The 19470-nt window shown below is 37.1% G+C and overlaps 2 protein-coding genes across 6 annotated transcripts; one reads left to right on the forward strand and one right to left on the reverse strand.

Moving 5' to 3' along the window:
- Positions 1–1121: 1121 nt before the first annotated feature.
- Positions 1122–2928, forward strand: LOC133805187 (uncharacterized). 2 transcript variants are annotated; one of them, XM_062243300.1, is made up of 3 exons: positions 1122–1751; positions 1950–2242; positions 2424–2560. In XM_062243300.1, the coding sequence occupies exons 1-3, from the start codon at positions 1370–1372 to the stop codon at positions 2535–2537; spliced, it is 789 nt and encodes a 262-aa protein (XP_062099284.1). In that variant the 5' UTR covers positions 1122–1369; the 3' UTR covers positions 2538–2560. The 2 variants fall into 2 exon arrangements, with proteins under 2 accessions (XP_062099284.1, XP_062099283.1); XM_062243299.1 differs by having other exon boundaries at positions 1129–1751; positions 1950–2928.
- Positions 2929–3456: 528 nt separating this feature from the next.
- Positions 3457–16964, reverse strand: LOC133805188 (uncharacterized). Of its 4 annotated transcripts, XM_062243302.1 has the most exons (8): positions 16628–16964; positions 16402–16509; positions 16160–16290; positions 15730–15830; positions 14234–14320; positions 4605–4664; positions 3986–4039; positions 3711–3843 (listed from the first exon to the last, which is right to left on the reverse strand). In XM_062243302.1, exons 1-7 carry the CDS (start codon positions 16887–16889, stop codon positions 4027–4029), a joined length of 762 nt encoding a protein of 253 aa, XP_062099286.1. In that variant the 5' UTR covers positions 16890–16964; the 3' UTR covers positions 3711–3843; positions 3986–4026. The 4 variants fall into 4 exon arrangements, with proteins under 4 accessions (XP_062099285.1, XP_062099287.1, XP_062099286.1 ...); XM_062243301.1 differs by lacking the exon at positions 3986–4039 and having other exon boundaries at positions 3457–3843; positions 16628–16963; XM_062243304.1 differs by lacking the exon at positions 14234–14320 and having other exon boundaries at positions 16628–16961.
- Between the last annotated feature and the right edge of the window lie 2506 nt (positions 16965–19470).

Raw genomic sequence — 19470 nt, forward strand, 5'->3', positions numbered from 1 at the left:
GAATTTATAGACTTTTTTAGGAGGCATCAAAAGCTGGATATATCAAAATTTATTGTGTGATTTTGAATCCTTACAAAGTCAGATATTTAACAACCTTCTTTGTTTAATCTTGGCTATTTTGAACAATAGAAATTCTATGCTTTTCAGGAATTTATCTTTTCCTCTAAAGGAGGTACCGAGTTGGGTTGCTTCTTACCTTCAAAACTATTGTGAAGCTCGGGAAAATAATAATTATGTTGAAGAAGGCAAAGTCAGGAGATTGAATGTTCAATGGATTCCTTCCCCAACTAATAAACTAAAAGTAAATATAGATACAGTAGTTTCCCCTGGCTGGTTTGGCAGCTTCCACCAGGGGAAACTATTCGCCAATGGTCATGGAAGCCCAGGCGCTTTTATGCACCCTTAAGTGGCGTAGTGCAATTTCATTACATATTGACCTTGTTGAAATGGATTTTAAAGTTGTAATTAATAGAGCTAGGCATACTAGTCAGGATTTGTCTCCATTTTTCAGATACTGTAAAGGATATTAATACCTTATTATCTTCCTTCCCTGGTTTGCATATTTATTATGTCCCTAGAGAAGCCAATGTATTGGCTCACAAAATTGCTAAAAGAGCACTAGGGTTAGATAATGAGGTTGTTTGGAATGGCTCGATTCCAAACTCGCTATCAATCTTGTAATTTGCTTCTTGTATTTATTGGTTCTATTTAATGGAAGCAACATTCCCCTTTTTTAAAAAATAAAAATAGCTGTAAATGAAAAACCCTTCTGAACGTCATACCATTTACATCCCTGGCAATCACAAAAGGGCTTAAAGGAGTTAAGACCGTCAGTTACCAAAACTACTCATCCCCAAGGCTTGTACGACATATGCAAACAAACAATAAAAGTACAAGTGCCATGTCAAATTGACTCATAGCACACAGTAGAAGCCAACTTGGGGGTACCAAATAAAATGTTATGTTTATATATATATATATAATATGGTAGCCAAGTCGGCAGCGACCAGCCAAAAAATAAATAAAAAAACAGTTATTTATCTTGGAGCCACTCATCAGATAATACGCTATTTTCCTGTGTAGCCATTAGCCACATCTTCTAGTCGCTTTATATCTAAAACAGAAAAGCACTCAGAGGGCGACAGAAATGGCATCGTGGACTACATTGGTACCTTCCTTTTCATCAATTCTAAGACGCTGGATACGGTAAGCTCTTTTTATGAGCGCTGGTTTTGTGTGTGGCTCTGTTTTCTTATCCCAAATATAAAACAACCCACGACCTGTGACCTTTTCTTAAACCTATCATCTGATATCTGCACCCTGCAATATTTGCATAATCTTTATTGAGTTTTCCTGTGCTATAACAACAATGTCGAGTGAGCAAAAAAACTTGCTTGAAGTCCCCAATTGGCCCGAGTTTAAACTTCCAGAATTGCTGTCCACTGAAACCGTCCGGCAACTGCATGCTACAATTGAAAAAGAATGGGATGCCCTCCGAAGGTCAGCCTGCCAAACAGCTGCTGGACGAGCACTCTGGAAACACGTGATCCATGACCCTTTGGCAGCCTTACTTGCAGGAGAGACTTACCTAAGAAGCCTTCATGAGAAGATAGAGAAAGACTGTGCCAACAATGCAAGCGAAATCTCTGGAGTGATTCTGGCTGTTCGAACTCTCTGGTTCGATTCAAAACTTGAAGCAGCCCTTCATTCCTTACATGGCAGAGAAACGCAGGTGGTTCTCCTTGGTGCAGGTAGGCTCTTATCTCAATCTAATGATAAACAGCAAATTTATCACAATTTCTACATATATATTAACAGATTGCATAATTGTACTTTTGCATATGTAAGTAGCTTGAAAATCATAATAGATAATCTCTGCATCCTCCGGGTAATGAATAATCCATCCACAATGTTTATTCCGCATTTATTAATTTCTTTCATATGCTTAGGAATGGACGCAAGGGCATACCGGTTAGGTTGCTTGAAGGAAAGTGATGTGTATGAAGTTGATTTACCTGAAGTAGTGCAAATGAAAACCACTCTTCTGGAAGCAGCAATGGAATCCCCAAATGATCACCAACATCTGGAAATAATGGCAAAATCCTTAACCAGAGTGTCAGCCGATATCAAAGGTGATGACTGGTTGGAAAAACTTGAAATATCAGGGTATGTGCCAGAGAAGAACACGGTGTGGATTTTAGAGGGTCTCCTCTACTACCTCACTCACTCACAGGCAATGCAGGTACTGAGGATAATTGCTGATAAGTGCACAATTACCAACACATTCCTTTTAGCAGATTTTATGAACAAACCGTCAACTACACTTTCCAATTCTATCTTCCATTTCTATAGTGACTGGCCTGATAATCTCCTGCCATCACTTGGCTTTTCTCATGTTAAACTTTCACAAATTGGTGACCCAGATGCTCATTTTGGACTCCTTCATGACCCTTCAAATTTGTTCAACAAGCTCCGCAGTTTGCCCCGGTCCCTACACACCAATCCAGATGGAACACCTTGTTGTCGTTTGTATTTAGTGCAGGCTTCTGGTTCCCCAAATCAAACCCTAGAGCCAGCAGACTTAAGGTTAAATATCTCCACATAGCTCCACATCTTCCTATAGTTAGGACAAATATACATGCAAAGGAATACCTTGCTGTCACTTGAATCAGGAGGATGCTTTGATCGCCCGCCCAGTTCACAATCCCATATGGTACGGATCAATAGTCATAATATAGATATTAGATCATACAATGTGTGATCTCCCGATTAAGGCGTAGGCATAATCGTTTGTAGTCTTGTGTAAGGAATACAATTCCCATTTACAAGACCGGGAAACAGATGTGCAATGTTTTCCTCAGAAATTCAAGTGTATATAACGCTCATTTTATAAACATTTATTTTATTATTATAAGAAAAACTTGTCCACACTAGTTAAATATAACAGGTATATCAGGCAGAAATAAGCACTCAACTAATCTCGATGCATAGAAATAGTTCCAAGAAGGTTGAAGTGGGAAATCACTACTTAACACTTATCAGAAGCTCTGAACCACATACGAGCTAGCTCTGATAATGGTATAAAATAAAATATAATAAGCACAACGCGAAGCAGCAATGCATGCAAGATTATACATCTGCTTTAAACGAAAAGCAAAAGCCCTCCGGCGAGAAAGAGTGCACACCTGACAATAATAATTGTAAAAAAAAATCTAATTGTATAAAATTTAGTACACGCATTTTTACAACTACATAACCTCAAACCCCCCACAAAAGTAAATAACTAAACAAAAAAATTACTTTTCTTTTTTTGTCTTAAACAGGCCATGAAATCCAGTCAATGATCGGCTAGAAGCATACCACTTGGTCCCAGAAAGTTAACAACGTCCAAGTGCAAGTTTTAACTGGTTAACGAACATAAATGGAAAAACATCACTCTGAAATTGGTACGACTAGTGAAATTCAAAAGTTTAGCTGTGTTTCTAATTCACTGCTCCCCATCCAATATTGAATAACAAAAAGACACATTTTCGAATTCAATGAGTAACAGGAAATACCAAGCAATGAAACATCCACCACTTTGGCGCTTCTTCAGTTCTCAATAACAGTACCAAATTAAGAAGTTTAGCCATTGTCAAGAAATGGTGAAAAATAAGGAAAGCAATGGTAAATAAAACAAAAGAGAGTGGGAAAAAACTAATTACATCAAACAAAACAGTGCATCATCTGAATTTCGAGCATGATATCCACAACATGCGTCAAATTTCGAGGCAGTCTTTAATTCCCTGTTCAAATTTGTCGAGGAAAGAGATAGCATTCGTAAGTGAATCTGCTATCCTCTGTCTGCAGTAAAACATTACAACAAAGTCAATATTGAAGGAGCTTGCTCTTACATTTCAAAATTAGTTTACGGGGGAAACAGTGTTGCACAACAACCTACAATTTAAATCTTATAAGATATGGCAGGGAAGATAACAATGCTTACCAGTCAAGCAGATTGTGGGGAAGAAAAAAGCCATATAAACGCTACTCAAGCCAACTGTGAATTAATAAATTTGATGGCAATCTTATTCTACTTAAAAAATATCACTATCAAAAGGCTCAAAACTATCCAACTGTGTGCAGTATGCACTCAATAAATTGTTCTAAATAAATTTCAGACTCATTAATAAAACAGATTCACTCACTTGGTCCAACTTGAACTTTATAAACATGATTGAAAGCAAGGAAGACACTCAGCATACAAAACAAATAAGAAAGAATCTGGATATATGTTGTAACTTCATCAGTGAGCAGTAATAATGCTTCAGCACTATTCCAAATAACAAAACTTTATATCCTAAGAAAATTCAACTTTCGGAAGAAAATTTTCTATATGTCATGAACTCTTAATTATAGTTTTGCAACAATTTGGGTAACATAACCAGAAACATTAAAAAGCTGGACTTTAATGAGTTCAATTGTATATATTCTCCCACGCATACATAGAAAAACACACAATAACAAAGGACCGAGACAACACTTTCAAGAGGATACTATTACTATATTATGCTTGTTAATATTTGTATAAAAGGTTTCTTGTAATCTTGACTTGTGAAATTTACCTTTCAGGCGGAAGTTGAATATCTGCTTCATTTGCCACAGTTTGTAGAGAAGTGAAAGATCTGCAACATGGAAAGCAAACAATAAAAATAAAAAAAGGAAATAATATGCAGCTATACACAACTTGTATCCAAAAACACTTATTTTTTCTTAATTCTAAAATATTATATATAAAAAAGAAAAAACGCTTCTCTGAGATGTCAATGGACGAGGGAACGAAAAAAATGTTTTGAGGCTCAATTTTGGTGTGTTTATTATATAATTGCAACTAAAACACCTGATAGCGTGTAAACACATCAATTTGAGCTTAGTGTTTGATAGTAAATTTTTAGTCATTTTACTTGTTTTATATTTATTTTGTAGATTGAAGAGTTATAAGGATAAAACCAAAAATATTGAAGAATTTTTTGAAAAGTTGCATACCTTTTAGGAGCTGAAATTACTTGGGCATTACAGGGCTTAAGTTGTTATTAGTCAGTTCCTATATTTGTGCAGCTGGAATATTAGGATAGAGTCTAAGTTGTTATTAGTCAGTTCCTATATTTGTGCTTAGTTTGTTAGTATCTGTATCTATTTATTCAGCCATTGGCTAATTAATAAATATATGAAGCGAATTGTTCAAACTCACAGATATACATTAATATTAAAGGATATGCCAAAACGTTGTGTTTCATTTAAAATGGAAGTTGAAGCAAAGCATGGAGAAGGCGGATGCAGAAGCAGTGTATTAATTAAATGCTTCTGCGTGAAGGGCTCATATTCGCTTAATGCCTGTGTGGACCAATGAGAATAAATTTCTTTTCACATTTTCTATTTGCTTTTGCCTATAAATACTAATTTCATTGCTTATTAGAGAGATTTGGATTTCATCTTTTACGCTTGTTACTATGTCAAATCATTGAGAGGATCCAAACTGACCTAGGCATCAAAGGTTCCTCTTGCAGGTACCCACGGAGGGTTTTCTCTTCCACTTCAATTCAAGAACACATTTTATGGTTGATTAAGTCAACCCAATGTGTGATTAAGGGGTTAAATGCATGTTTCCATAATTGGATCTTTCCAATTATGAAAAACACTCAATTAAGGCAATTTTTATGCATCAACATTTCTAATTACTTGATCACTAATTAAATTGATTAGGGAATCTCACTAAATTTGGGAAAGGGAATTTTGTGTTGGCTTTGATTAAAATGATGTATGATCATCGAGCGATCTTTGCATTTCACATAGGGTAAGAATATACCTCTATGACATGCACAACTTTTGTGAGAACACATGCTTAATGAGTTTTACTTTAATTTAATTATCATAGGAAAATAGATAATTGATTGAGTAAAATATGTTTGCATGACCATCAGGAGAGACTTGCAATTAATTATAGTTTCAATTAAACGAGAATAAATATATTCAATTAAATATTAAGGGAAAATTGTAATCTAAGTTTCTCTAAAATTTGATTAATTATTAATTTTGAATTGTTTAGTTAAATTTGCTTTCAATTTTAATTCACTCATCTTAATTTGACTATTTGGATAAGAACGAAAAGACATCATTTTAGTACTTAACAATTTTTAGTGATAAATTTTATGTGGGACGATATTCTACATTCGCTTTATTATATGTTGGGATAACGTACACTTGCATTGTTTAAAATTTCACAAGTTCTTGGCACTGTTGCCGAGGAATTTAATTGCCAAATTTTTGTTAATATTGATACTAATCCATCTAATCTTAATTTAGATTTTTGTTTTTATGTTTTATATTAGTATCCTGTTCCGCCATTTATGCGAAGAAGATTTGAATTGGTTCCTTTTGATCTAGAAATTGAGCGAACTTCGTGAAAAATTTGACAAGAAAGAAATCAACTACTCCAAATTGTTGAGCAGGATCGAGTGGTTTATACAAGATTGCTACGAGAGTATGTTGTGCCTATGTTTGATAGCTTTCAGTCTAGTGTCTTGCATTCCCCCATACAGGCTAACAACTTTGAGATCAAGCTAGTGACAATTCATATGTTGAAAGATGCAACGATGTTTTGTGGGTTGCCAAATGAGCACATCATGAACTTCTTGGAGATTTTTTATACTTTCAAGTGTGATGGAGTGTCTGATGATGCAGTGAGACTTCGACTATCTCCTTCTCATTGAGGGAGATAAAGCCAAGAGCTAGTTGACGTCTATACCACCTAAGTCCTTTACAACTTTATCGAGAGGTTGAGAATGTATGCTTCTAGGTTTGCCTGAGTGGCATTGTTAGTCGCAAGAGGCGCTTTTGTTGAAAATGAAGCTTGTTGACAAGGGTATCGAAGTATGACAGGGGTCATCAAATGTTTATTAGTCATGACAGTGGTCAAAGAGTGGGCAACTTGGATGAATCAAATAGAGATGGGCAAGGAATACTTCAGTTGCTACTTATGCGTGCGAGAGGGAAGCACATGGAGATAGGGGTCATCAAATGTTTATTAGTCAAGATAGTGGTCGAAGAGTGGGCAACTTGGATGAATCAAATAGAGATGGGCAAGGAATACTTCAATTGCTACTTGTGCATGCGAGAGGGCAGCACATGGAAACCAAGGTGGTAGGGGCCACAATCATCATAGGACAATCGTGCTTGGAAGTGTTTGCATGTTATCTTGATTTGACCTAGAGGGGAAGCACCAAGACAATTGAGTGGGACGAGTTGGCTAGCAAAGATGTCAGAGGACATGAGCAACACTAGGGCATCGAGCAAGATGTTGAGTTGTGGAATGTAAGCATCAAAGGCCAGCAGGGCGAAGAAGACCACGTGCGAAGGCCAACATGGTACTAGAGTTTGCATGGGGGCCAAAGGGTCGCGCCAGTGAATCTTAGTGATCGTGAAAGCCTATGAAAATCAAACTTGTGCTAGAGTTTGCATGGGGCCCGAGGGCCGCACCAATTGAACTTGGTACTTTAGGGAAGCCCAAAGGAGCCAAATGCTAGTATGGATCAGATGGATGGCTGGATGGACCGTGCGCGCATATGAGAATCAGTTGTCTCGAGAGTCACCCTGCAAGGGTGCACTTCTAGATTTTTTTGTGCATGAATAGTTGGGGCGATCGTACGTTCGTGTGTGGGCAAGTTGTTGAGGACGCCAACAATTGAAGTGGAGGAGGGATTCATGATTCGAACAGCAAACCAGTTTTCCATTACAAAGCATCGAGATGAGTTATTTGAGATCGTTAGTTGTTCCATTTTGTAAAGTCAAGAAGACCTAGAGACACAGACAGAGCCAGTTACCTAGGGTGAAGGTCGCCAGAATTCAAGTACTAAGGTAACATCAGTGCAACGTTGGCCTAGGGTGAAAGTCAGCAAGACTCAGGTACTAAGGCAATGTAAACATGTCTAAGGGCGAAGAGTCTGAATAACTAAGACATTAGTTCAACATCATCATCAAAGTGATAAGTAGAATGAAGGGTCGCATGCTTTGAGAGGTACACCTCAAAAAGAAGAGAAGTTGTTCCCAAGTTGAAGTGAGGGAACCAACTAATTCATATGCTCAAAGAGTCAGGGTACTTGTTCAATTTTGGTGTAAGAATCCAGAAGAAAACACTACAACAAATGGGTTGTTCAGTGGGAAGGCATATGCACGACTACTGGCATATAGACATTATGCATGGGCGTAGACTGAGACCAAGATTGGACTAGTTTATGTTACACCACAGCAAGGTAATCAGAAAATAAAGAAGAAATTGAGAGTGAATATTATTGATGGTCTAAGAAATTCAAGAGGCCCAGTTTCTCTCTGAGAGCCAAGGCTCAATATAGAATAATATTTGACATGCCTCAACCCTTACACTCTCATGCTATTTAATCACAAATATGTTCCAAATAAAACTAATACCCAAAGTTATTTGCAAATAATCACATTAATTTCCTGCCCCAAAAAACTACCGAACTTATCCTCCGTGATTCTTGTGCCTAATGCATGTGTGCCAAATTGGGGGTCTATCAGTTTACTACATGGTATGGGACATGTTTAGTGTTTTATGGGAGCACCATTCAAATAATTTAGAGAGCATATGTCGATAGGAGATAGCAAATTGGGATAACTCCAAGCCTCAAGAGAGAGGTAGTGTGCAGTCGAGTTTGTCAAGATTCAGCAAGTCGTCCAGAGAGAGGCAGGGTGATTTGGGGGCAAGACTTGGACTGCTATGCTGGAGAGCCAGCATGAGAATGAGCCAGAGGACAACTATGTGGTTTCAAATGATGCACGAATCATTGGCCACATTGTCAAAGCTCGGAAGAGCAAGCTCAATTAGAGTGGTTTTGCTTAGGGTCGAGGGGCCGACTGTGTGAAGACGAGGATATGCAGCAAGGCGGAGGGGCAAAATTCAAAGAGATACTTCGCGAAGTTTGCGTGCAAGTGTGCACTAGATGCTGCATAGGACTGTAGTTGGCACAAGTGCCACGTCCGGGAGGGATGCATCAAAACTTTTGACTTGCGACAAGAATGTGGTAAGGTAATGCTAGAATTAACAGTAAGAAATTTAATAATCAAGCTCAATAAAACTCCTCAACAGCCTTTTCATTGAAAATACCCAGAATTCGAGAGCTGGGTTCTCTCCAATTACAATCAGATTTTCTCAGTAAAAGAATGCACACTTTGCTCTCCTTCTCTCCTCTATTTATACTAAGGCTTATCCATTCTACCGTGTTCCCCTTACACAATACAAAACCCCTTCTAACTAACTCTCCTCACTCCTACTCTCTGCTGACCTGTCATTCTTTCTGCCCTTACCCCTCCTAGCATAAACATACGTCAGTGGTGGTCTATCATTACCCCCGGCCCAAAGATGCACCTTGTCCTCAAGGTGGAAGTCTGGAAACTGCTGCTGAACTGTTGCTAAATCCTCCCAGGTGGATTCGAATTCAGGTAGATGCAGCCATTTGATCAACACTTGCGGCTGTTCTGTATGTGTTCCCGGTCTCATGTCCAACAGCGCTTCTGGTTCGAGGAGCCACTCCAATTCTTCTGTCAGCTGCTTGGGGAGGGTGGTAGCTGTTTGGTGCGGACCCAAAGCTGGTCTGAGCATAGATACATGAAAAACAGGGTGTATCTTTGCCTCAGCCGGTAGTTGCAGCTTGTAAGCCGTCATGCCTATCTTGGATAGAATCTGGTACGAGCCAAAAAACAAAGGTCCCAATTTCTGGTTCTTGCTGCCATTTCAGTACCAAATATACTTTCCATTCCAGACCTCCAGACTCACGTTGCCTCGGACCCAGCTCTTTCTAAGATTCTGCAGGAACTGTCCATGGGCAGAGAATGTGGTGGTTACTCATTAGCTCATGGCTGTCTCAAGTTTAGAGGTCGCTTGGTGTTGCCTACCTCTTCTCCGTTCATACCGCTGCTACTTCAGGAATACCATGGCAGCAACATGGGCGGCCATTCTGGGGTCTTCAAAACATTTCAGAGGTTGGCAGCGGACTTGTATTGGCGAGGAATGCGGCGTGATGTGGAAAAATTTGTGGCTGAATGTTCAGTGTGTCAAAGGAACAAATACTTGGCACAATCCCCAGCTGGACTCTTACAACCATTACCGATTCCGGAGCAAATTTGGGAGGACATTTCCATGGACTTCATCGAAGGCCTCCCACTATCTAAAGGTTTTGATTCGATCTTGGTCGTCGTGGACAGACTATCCAAGTACAGTCATTTCGTCCCCTTAAGGCATCCATTCTCGGCTTTGACAGTGGCAGAGGTGTTTGTTAAAGAGATAGTAAAACTGCACGGGATTCCTCGTTCGATTGTCTCCGATAGGGACAAGATATTTCTCAGCTTGTTTTGGAAGGAGCTGTTTCGGTTACAAGGGACTTCTTTGCAGCACAGTACAGCCTACCACCCACAATCCGACGGCCAAACCGAAGTCGTAAATCGCTTTCTAGAGACTTACGCTGTTTTGTCAGTGCCAAACCCAACCAGTGGGCAAAATGGTTACCGTGGTTTGAATATTGGTATAACACTTCGCATCACACCTCCATTCGAATGACACCATTTCGCGCGGTCTACCATCGAGACCCACCACCGCTCCTGCGTTTCGAGCCCTCCAGCGCCAAAGTATCAGCCGTCGAACAGGAGCTCCACGACTGTGATGACATCCTCCAATTACTTAAGCAGAATCTACTTCGTGCACAGCAGAAGATGAAATCACAAGCTGACCGTAAACGCCGTGATGTTCAGTTCCAGGTGGGGGACATGGTTTATGTCAAACTCCGTCCGTATAGGCAGCGCTCACTTGCTAAACGGCACAATGAAAAGTTGTCTCCTAGGTTGTTTGGCCCGTTTCCAGTTCTGGCTCGCGTCGAGACCGCGGCTTACCGCTTGCAGCTGCCACCTTACACCTCCATTCACCCAGTCTTCCATGTGTCCTGTCTTCGAACAGCGCTGGGTCCACACCAGCAAGCCTCCACTCTACCTCCGGGCCTCACTGCTGGGCTGGAATGGATCTTAGAGCCCGAATCGTTGCTGGCTATTCATCCCGAGACACATAAGACTAGTCCCCAGGCTCTCATCAAATGGAGACACATGCCAGAATATGAAGCCACTTGGGAAGACTTTACTGTCATTCAGGAGCAATTTCCGCAATTCCACCTTGAGGACAAGGTGAAACTCCAGGCCGGCGGTATTGATAGACCCCCCTTAACATACGTCTATGCTAGGAGGCACAAGAGGGCACACGTGGAGAGGGCTGTAGGGGATACTACATTCTAATTCTGTTATGAGGGGTATGTTCGGGTAGTACCTAGGTGCACCACTTATCCTAGAGGCTATGTATAAATAAGAGGATTAATTTCATTTGTATGGGGGGAGATATTTTGGAGTGAACTCTGTCTCTGTAGGAGGGTCCAGGCTCTCTAATTCCTGGTTATTACAAAAATACATCTCTATTTCCATTCCATTGGTTCTCTTTGCTGTTTGTTTTCTTCATTTTGTTCCATTACCGATAGACAAGATTCTATCAGTTTGCTAATGGAAAGGAGATTGCAAGACAAATTTGGCACATGGAGAACATTTCTAAGTGTAAGTAGGAGAAAGAAAAACAGATCCTTTACCGGCCACAGTGGAAACAGAACCATCTGCTGTTTTTATTTTAATGTTACTTGGGCAAGGATTGTAAGTGGTAAACTAATGTGATTGCCCAATCATATGATCAAATGCGCCAGAGTCAATAATCCAAGGGGTGGTTTGAAAGTACCTGGGGCAGAGGAAGCCTTTAGATCAGATGTGGAAGCAGTGTTAAGGAGCTGATGGAGTTGAGCAATCTGGTCAGGTGTGAAAGGAAATGACGAGGGTTGTGCAGCAGTAAGAGCATGCCCATCAAAATTGTTTCCAGCAGCATTATTTCTGTTTCGAGACTTCCAATCCGCAGGTTTACCATGGATTTTCCAGCAAATAGCCTTTGTATGGCCTGTCTTACTGCAATGATCACACCAGGGACGGTCACGTTGTGGCCCACGAGAATCAGTATTGGGATTGGGTCGCCGGGCAGCAAGGGCAGAATGATTTGTTTCAGTAGTTTGAAGGGTCCCATCATTACCCTTTTGTGGCTTTCCTCACGACGTACCTCAGCAAAGGCTTCACGAACCGATGGAAGAGGAGACTTTTCAAGGAGACGACCACAAACTTCATCTAGGTCCCGGTTTAAGTCATGCAAAAAATCAAATAGTCTCTCTCAATCAAACATTTTCTTGTAGGAAGATGCATCATCAGAACACTTCCACTCTGGAACATAAAACATGTCAATTTCTTGCCAAAGATTATACAAAATACTATAATATTGAGTTATAGAAAGAGCCTGTTGTTTTTGGTCCCGAAGTTTGGACTTGAGTTCAAACACTTCAGCTGAATTTTCAAGGTCAAAAAAAGTTTCTTTGACAGAGTCCCACACTTCTTTCGCATTAGAGAGAAACAGATAGGTTCGGCCTATGTCAGCATCCATGGAGTTGACAAGCCAGGAGATGATCAGGGAATTTTCAGAGGTCCATTTGGTGAAGGAGGGATCAGTGGAGGCTGGTGCAGACACGTCACCTGTGAGATAGCCCAAACAACCACGACCAGTGAGATACAAGGTCACAGATCGGGACCATTGGAGGAAGTTTTGACCATTCAATTTATGAATGGTGATTTGAAGATTAGGCTGTTCATATTGATGGGAAATAGGTTCGGAGTTTTTGGAGATAGCAAAATTGTCGTCAGTGGTCTTGGGATCAGTTGAGGTGGCCATGGTCGGTTTTCAATGGTCAGGAAGAAGACAACTGAGAGAAGGAGAGGTCTCAAAAAAGATGCTCTGATACCATGTAGAAAAAATGTATATTGATATATTTTCCTTTACAAACAATATCCTATATATAGGATGAAAGATACAATCAGCTTTTAAGCTGTACAAATCAGAATAAATCTGACAGCTACCTAGGCCAACTAATTAGTCCTAGAATCAAGCAATATACACATAAAATAAAAGATATTAATTCAGATCCTTTAGCTGTGATGATACCGAATTAATTACAATATCTCTGCCTAATGATTAGTCCTATTTTTGACGATATTTCTACAATTCTTGAGTCAAAATCCTAGGCAAGGCAATACTAAGAGATGATTTAGGCATATTGTTTGAATTGTTTGTGCCTTTCTACCCTACCATTGATGGATTATCCCTAGTTGACCCTTTGAGCTTAATGAGATTTTATATTTTTTCTTTCAAGATAACCACATTATCCTTACCCATGTGAACCTTAAACACTAATCCCTCCCTTTTAAAGATAATTCATAAATGATATAAATATATAAATTAAAAAAAAAACTAAAGAGTTCAAGGAAAGAACTTCAAGAACCAAGTTTGTGGAGAGAGATAAAGAAGTAAAACAAAATGAAGTTTGGGGTGATCAAGGACAAATATTGTAAAAAAAAGCGATAAAAAGTTCAAGAGGATGCAAAAAAAGTGTGTGAAATCAAAAAGAAAACAATGTTTTCCCTTGAATGAAGTAGTGATTATGTTTTCAAATAAATTCATGGATACTCTTTCTTTGTTTTGTTTTGTCTTATCCTTTATTTCATAAGCCAAGACCCAAAGCCTAACCTAACCTTACAACCTTGGAAAGACCTTTTGATTTTGTTATTGTCAATGTCTACATTAGTTGATAGATAAATGAAAAAACAAGCTTATGGTGTTTATTTATGTGAATAAAAATCTGGTTTTAATACATGTCTGCAAAATCCTATTCAAGTGGCAAAATGACTGGTTATGAAAGGCGACACACACCTCCGAAACTTAACATGAATGGCAAGGAAAGTGTATGAATCAGCATTCTCATCATTGTTGCAACATTTGTTTGACCTCAAACTATACGAGTCATATAATCTTAGGCAAGTTTGAATAGCAGCTCACAATTGTGCCAGTTCTATTGTTTGTTTAGTGTCGTTTTGTTTGCTTGGGACTAGCAAACCTTAAGCTTAAGGATATTTGATAGCATGTCAACACGTCATTTTGGCACCTTAAAGCATAGTGTTTGATAGTAAATTTTGTCATTTTACTTGTTTTATATTTATTTTGCAGGTTGAAGAATTGCAAGAATAAAGCAAATAATATTGAAGAATTTTTGGAAAAGTTGCAAACATTTTAGGAGCTGAAATCACTTTGGGCATTACAGAGCTTAAGTGTCGCAACACCTTCCCTTTAGTGTACCCTTTAGCGTCGCAATGCCTACGCGATGTTAGAAACAGGTAATTAGTTTTATGCGAAAACATTACCAGTTTTTTACTTAGGCTATAAAAGAGAAAAGGATGAACGACTTTTGCACATTTTTTTAAAGAGAAACTAATTCACAGAGCCTGGAAAGAGGAGAATCAAAGCCTTGAAGATTGGAGGAGGTTTTACCAAGAGTTTTCATCTTCTAAGTTCTAAATCTTTTGCTTTCCCTTGTAAACTTTGTGATGATGATGATGTTTAACATATTTTATGTGGTTTACACTAGTCTTAGCATGAACTAATTTTAGGGTTTTCTCTTAAAAGGCTACTTTATGCATGTCAGGCTTAAATGTCACGATGCTTACCCTTAAGCGCTGCAACACCTCCGCGATGTCAGAAACATATAACTAGTTTTGTACGAAAAAAAAAGTTACCAATTTTTTACCTAAGCTATGAAAGAGGAAAGGATGGCCGACTTTTGCAAGTTTTTTTTAGAGAGAGAAACTAATTCACAAAACCTAGAGTGCGAAGGAGAAAGGAGAATCAACGCTTGAAGATTGGAGTTTTTACAAAGAATTTTCATCTTCTAAATTCTAAATCTTTTGTTTTCCCTAGTAAACTATATGATGATGATGTTTAACATATTTTATACAATAGTCTTAGTGTGAACTAATTTTTCATTCTAAGGTTGCAATTGGAACCCAATATTGAGTTTGAACTAATTGCTTATCTTAATTCTGAAATCAATGCTAACTAAATTGTTATTCTATTCTATGTATATTGCCTCAAATTACTTAATCACTAATTAGATTGATTAAGAAACTTTAATGAACTTAGGAAAAGGGAAATTTTGTGTTGGCCTTGAATAAAATTATGTATGATCACATAGCAATTTTTGAGTTTCATATAAGATAAAAATATACATGTGTGATATGCATAACCTTTGTGAGAACACATGCTTGATGAGTTTTACTTTAACTTGTTATCATAGGAATATAGATAGTTGATTAAGTAAAATATTTTTGCATGACCATTGCAAGAGACTTGCGAATAATTATGGTTTTTTGGTTGACAATTTTCATTGAGGGGGGAATTAAGTGAGAATAATTATGTTCAAATGAAATATTGAGGAAAAATTGTAATCCTAAGTTTCTCTAAAATCTAATCAATTGTTAATTTTAAATCGTTTAGCTTAATTTTGCTTTCAATTTTAATTCACTTTATTTTATTGCAATAGTGGGCACTTGCATTGTTTAAAATTCCATAAGAATGTCCTAGCCACTATGAATAATTGCCTAATTTTCTGATGAGCTATCGCATCCAAGATGGAATGTCCTAGTAAAAACTACCATATTATAATATATCAGGCAGTGAAAGGCTCGGTAGTTAGTAGCATATCATGGCATACATTTAACAATCGTTACCTTATAAGATCAGTCAATATAGCCTCGGCCTCCAGCTTAAGAGGATCCTTATCTCCCAACAATGAGGCTGCATTCTTCACTATCAAACGGAATGTGCAAACCTGTGCATCCAAATAAAATTCGTCTTTTTCAATAATTCTTATTCAAGTCAAACAAAGGGTAACAGAAAGTTACCAAGAGTACTGTTTAACTAAAAGGACAGCCAAGAAAATAACGGATTAACTAATCCTAAACTTAATCTCTAATAAGTAAAATCAATTTTCTTTCCCAAATTTGAAAAGCGTGGGTTTCAGAAATCAGAATTCCTCTAAAATATACACCCTAAACTGAGTAGAAAGTGCATAATTCGTTAATTGAAACGTTTTAATTTTGAAAAAAAAAACACACACACAATCATTATAAAACGATGAAGAAGGCAGTGAGGAATAACCTCGACTCCTGTATTGGCTTGAAACGCAACAAACGAATTCCTCTCTTCTATAACGCAATCTCTTGCAGCAGATCTCAACAGACTCTGGATTTCCTCCATATCCTTATCTGAATAATTGGAATCCCTAGCCTCTGTCGGAAACAAAACAAATTAACACTGGTAAGGCACATACATGTTACATTATAGATTTACACATATACCCAATATTTTCCATATATGAATATAAAGAAAGAGAGAGGTACTGAGTAAGAGATAAGCGGAACGAAGACTCTCTCGCGAGGCATCGATTGGGGCTAATAGAAACTTAGAGGACTTCTTCTTTTGATCCTTCAACCAATCCTTTGGTCCTGCTGCGTATGGATCATCAAGAAATTAGGGTTTTCAGTTAAACAATGCGAGAAAATCAGAAAGAAAATGCAAATTGAGGAATAATTAAAACAACAAACAAATAGAGGCACGGGAACTTACAAATGCCGATTGAGAAAGCGGTGGCAGGAGCGGGTGTACAGAGAGAAGGAAGAAGAGCGAGAAATGAGAGGGAAGCTAGGTCTCTGCGATAAATTTTGGCGGGAGGTTGAAGATGATGATGGTGGTGGTGTTGGAGTTTGGGGGAGAAGAAGAGTAGAGTTGCTTTTGAATTTGGAGGTTTTGAATTTGGAGGGAAGGTTGAGAAGGCGGGTCTCCAGCTAAGGCGGTGTCCAGCTTGTAGTTGTACTACCATATTCGTCATTGATGGTTTTTTTTTATTATTATTCAAGCTATCCGAGTGAAGTTTTTTTTCCTTTTTTTAAATAATAAATATATACATATATATCTTCCCAACTGCCCAGTGCCCAGAATAGAGGTTTACGGAAATAATCGCGTGCAGGTCACGTGACGTGACGTAACGTAACGTTATCAATACAATAATGAGAGTGAGCGTGAGCGTGAGCGTCCATGGAATCTTAACGACAGTCGATTTGATGATGAAATTTGTGTTGTTTATCATTTATGTAATAAGAGGCAATCCACCAGACGCGAATACGCAGTCAACCTAAACTGAAAATGGACAAGATCACATGTGGACTAAAACCGAAGTGAGTTAGAGCCACTTAACCCAAGTCGGTTTTATATATGTTTTCTAAATATTTTTCCATTACCTCCAAAAGTATTCATTTTTTTATTTTCAAATTATTTTAGCCACACAAAAAATACAACTATACAAACAAATTTCCTCTGACGTAGCAGTTAAAAAAAATTATTTTAAAAAAATAAAAAATTAATAACAACTTATTTTTAAATTTATTAAATTATATAAAATCTAATAAATAAAAAATCAATAAATATAATTTTAAAATAATAAACTAAAATCTATATTTCTAAACTAATTTAAATTAAAAACTCAACCAAATTTATATTTCAAATGCAGATAACTAAACACATTTAGAAAACAATCAAGCAAAAAATTAAAGATTTTAATTTAGTTTAGAAATACTGAGTTTATTTTATTTAAAATTATATTTGGATTAAAAATTATTTATGTTTATTGATTTTTATTTATTGGATTTTATATAATTTAATGCATTTTTATTCATTTTTTTAAATAATTTTTTTTTTTTCTAATTTAAAATCAATTAATTAATAAAAAATAATTTGTTAATATTTTATTAATTACGACGTCATCAAACCGTTATTATTTTGGACAAAATGATCAAAAGTCTACAAGTGCTATAGTTCAGGGATATTTTTGCCAAGCAAAAAAATTTAGGGAGCAAAAATCTACAAATATTATAGTTCGGGAGAAAAGGTATTTTGTCCAAAATACAAGTATTGATCTCTTCAAATTGTATGAGTTAATTTTGGCCTCTTTTCAAAGCTCATTCTTGTTATTTCATGTAAAAAAAATCCAAATTTTAATTTTACAAGGCCATAGTTATAATTAAATCTGGAGATAAGAAAAGAGGGCAATTATATTAATTTTGATGAAAGATGAAGTTCAAAATTAATTAGAAAATTTACAATTTGAAAAATAATTTTTTAGAAATATATGAGGAGTCTTTTATTATTAAGGTGAATTAGTGTTTTTGTTATGATTGGTTAAATACATGGTGAAATTAGTTATGCACGAAGAAATGCAAAATCATAAGGATTTCACTAAAGTCAACATGAGCTGGTTGACTTTTGTTGTATGCATTATAAAATTATCTTTTTGGGTCCAAAGTATTTCTTTGGAGTGTATAAGAGTACCCAAAAAGTTTGGGAGCATTTGGAAGTATTTTGGTATTAGAGAACTATATTTTGCTTCAATGGAAATGGTATATGTAAAAATACAATAGACAATGTAATTGGTTAAAGAAATGTTACAACTCAATTGCAATAGATACAAATAAAATAGAAAGATGTTGAAGAAAATAGATAAATAGATGTTGTCAACGTTTTGGTCAACGACATTGGGTCAATGTGTACGACATAATAAGAATTAAATGAACTGAAATCACGTAAGGGCGGAACATCGGGTGGGTTTTCGGGTGCTCGGGTTCAGGTTTGGTCGGGTTCGGGTGTAAGAAAATAGTACCGAACCCGTCCGAAACAATTTCAGAATTATAGAATTTTCGGGTTTCGCATGTCGGGTGGGCTCGAATCGGGTTGGCTCGAGTTCAAGTGTCAAATGGTCAATTTTTGGGTTTGGGCCTTCAATGGCCTTTGACAGTTTTTTTCTTTCAAAAATGTCATTTTTTGAGTTTTTTTTTTACTTTTGTCTTGTGTTTGTTTTACGTTTGTCATGTTGTTTTAGAAACTTAATTTGAACATAATGTATACAAACAAACATAATTTTCATGCCACATTTTCATCATGCCAAACATAATTTCAACACAATTTATAGAAAGTTAGAAATTTCATAAAGTCTCTTCCGTCCATCAAAAGTTCAAATTCAAAATACAAACATAAGAAAATAAAAGAAGTCATAAAGTTCAAAATCCAAAGGTATAAATGTCCAATCTAAATAGTAAATACTAAATACTAAATAGTAAACACTAAAAAAATTGGTTCATAAAGTCTAAAAAATACAACCATAATTCCCAAACAAACTTCAATTCCCGGATTGTTGTGCAGATGATGACGCTGCTGAGGCTGAAACAGAAAATGGAGCATGAACATAGGGAACGTTAGCATCGGTCATCATCTCTGCAAATATTATTAAAATAAAGATAAATATTAGAATATAAAACACTTAGACACTTGAATTGAAATAATGAAAATTCGTAATAAAATTACCAAACTCAAGATCATCAGAGGTTTGAAGCACTTCTGCTTCATCCATGTAGTCTCGA

This window comes from Humulus lupulus, chromosome X, assembly GCF_963169125.1.
Source record: "Humulus lupulus chromosome X, drHumLupu1.1, whole genome shotgun sequence".
In the NCBI taxonomy this organism is placed as follows: domain Eukaryota; kingdom Viridiplantae; phylum Streptophyta; class Magnoliopsida; order Rosales; family Cannabaceae; genus Humulus; species Humulus lupulus.

What these genes read in the sequence shown, in the direction of transcription:
- LOC133805187 (XM_062243299.1), top strand. Translation starts at nt 1,370, where the DNA reads ATGTCGAGTGAGCAAAAAAACTTGCTTGAAGTCCCCAATTGGCCCGAG. An exon ending in GGTGGTTCTCCTTGGTGCAG is followed by an intron (nt 1,752 to 1,949) that starts GTAGGCTCTTAT and finishes TCATATGCTTAG; the next exon opens with GAATGGACGCAAGGGCATAC.
- LOC133805188 (XM_062243301.1), bottom strand. Translation starts at nt 16,889, where the DNA reads ATGACGAATATGGTAGTACAACTACAAGCTGGACACCGCCTTAGCTGG. An exon ending in ATATTGACTGATCTTATAAG is followed by an intron (nt 14,321 to 15,729) that starts GTAACGATTGTT and finishes AACATCGCGTAG; the next exon opens with GCATTGCGACGCTAAAGGGT. An exon ending in GTGATTTCAGCTCCTAAAAT is followed by an intron (nt 4,665 to 14,233) that starts GTTTGCAACTTT and finishes TCCATGTTGCAG; the next exon opens with ATCTTTCACTTCTCTACAAA.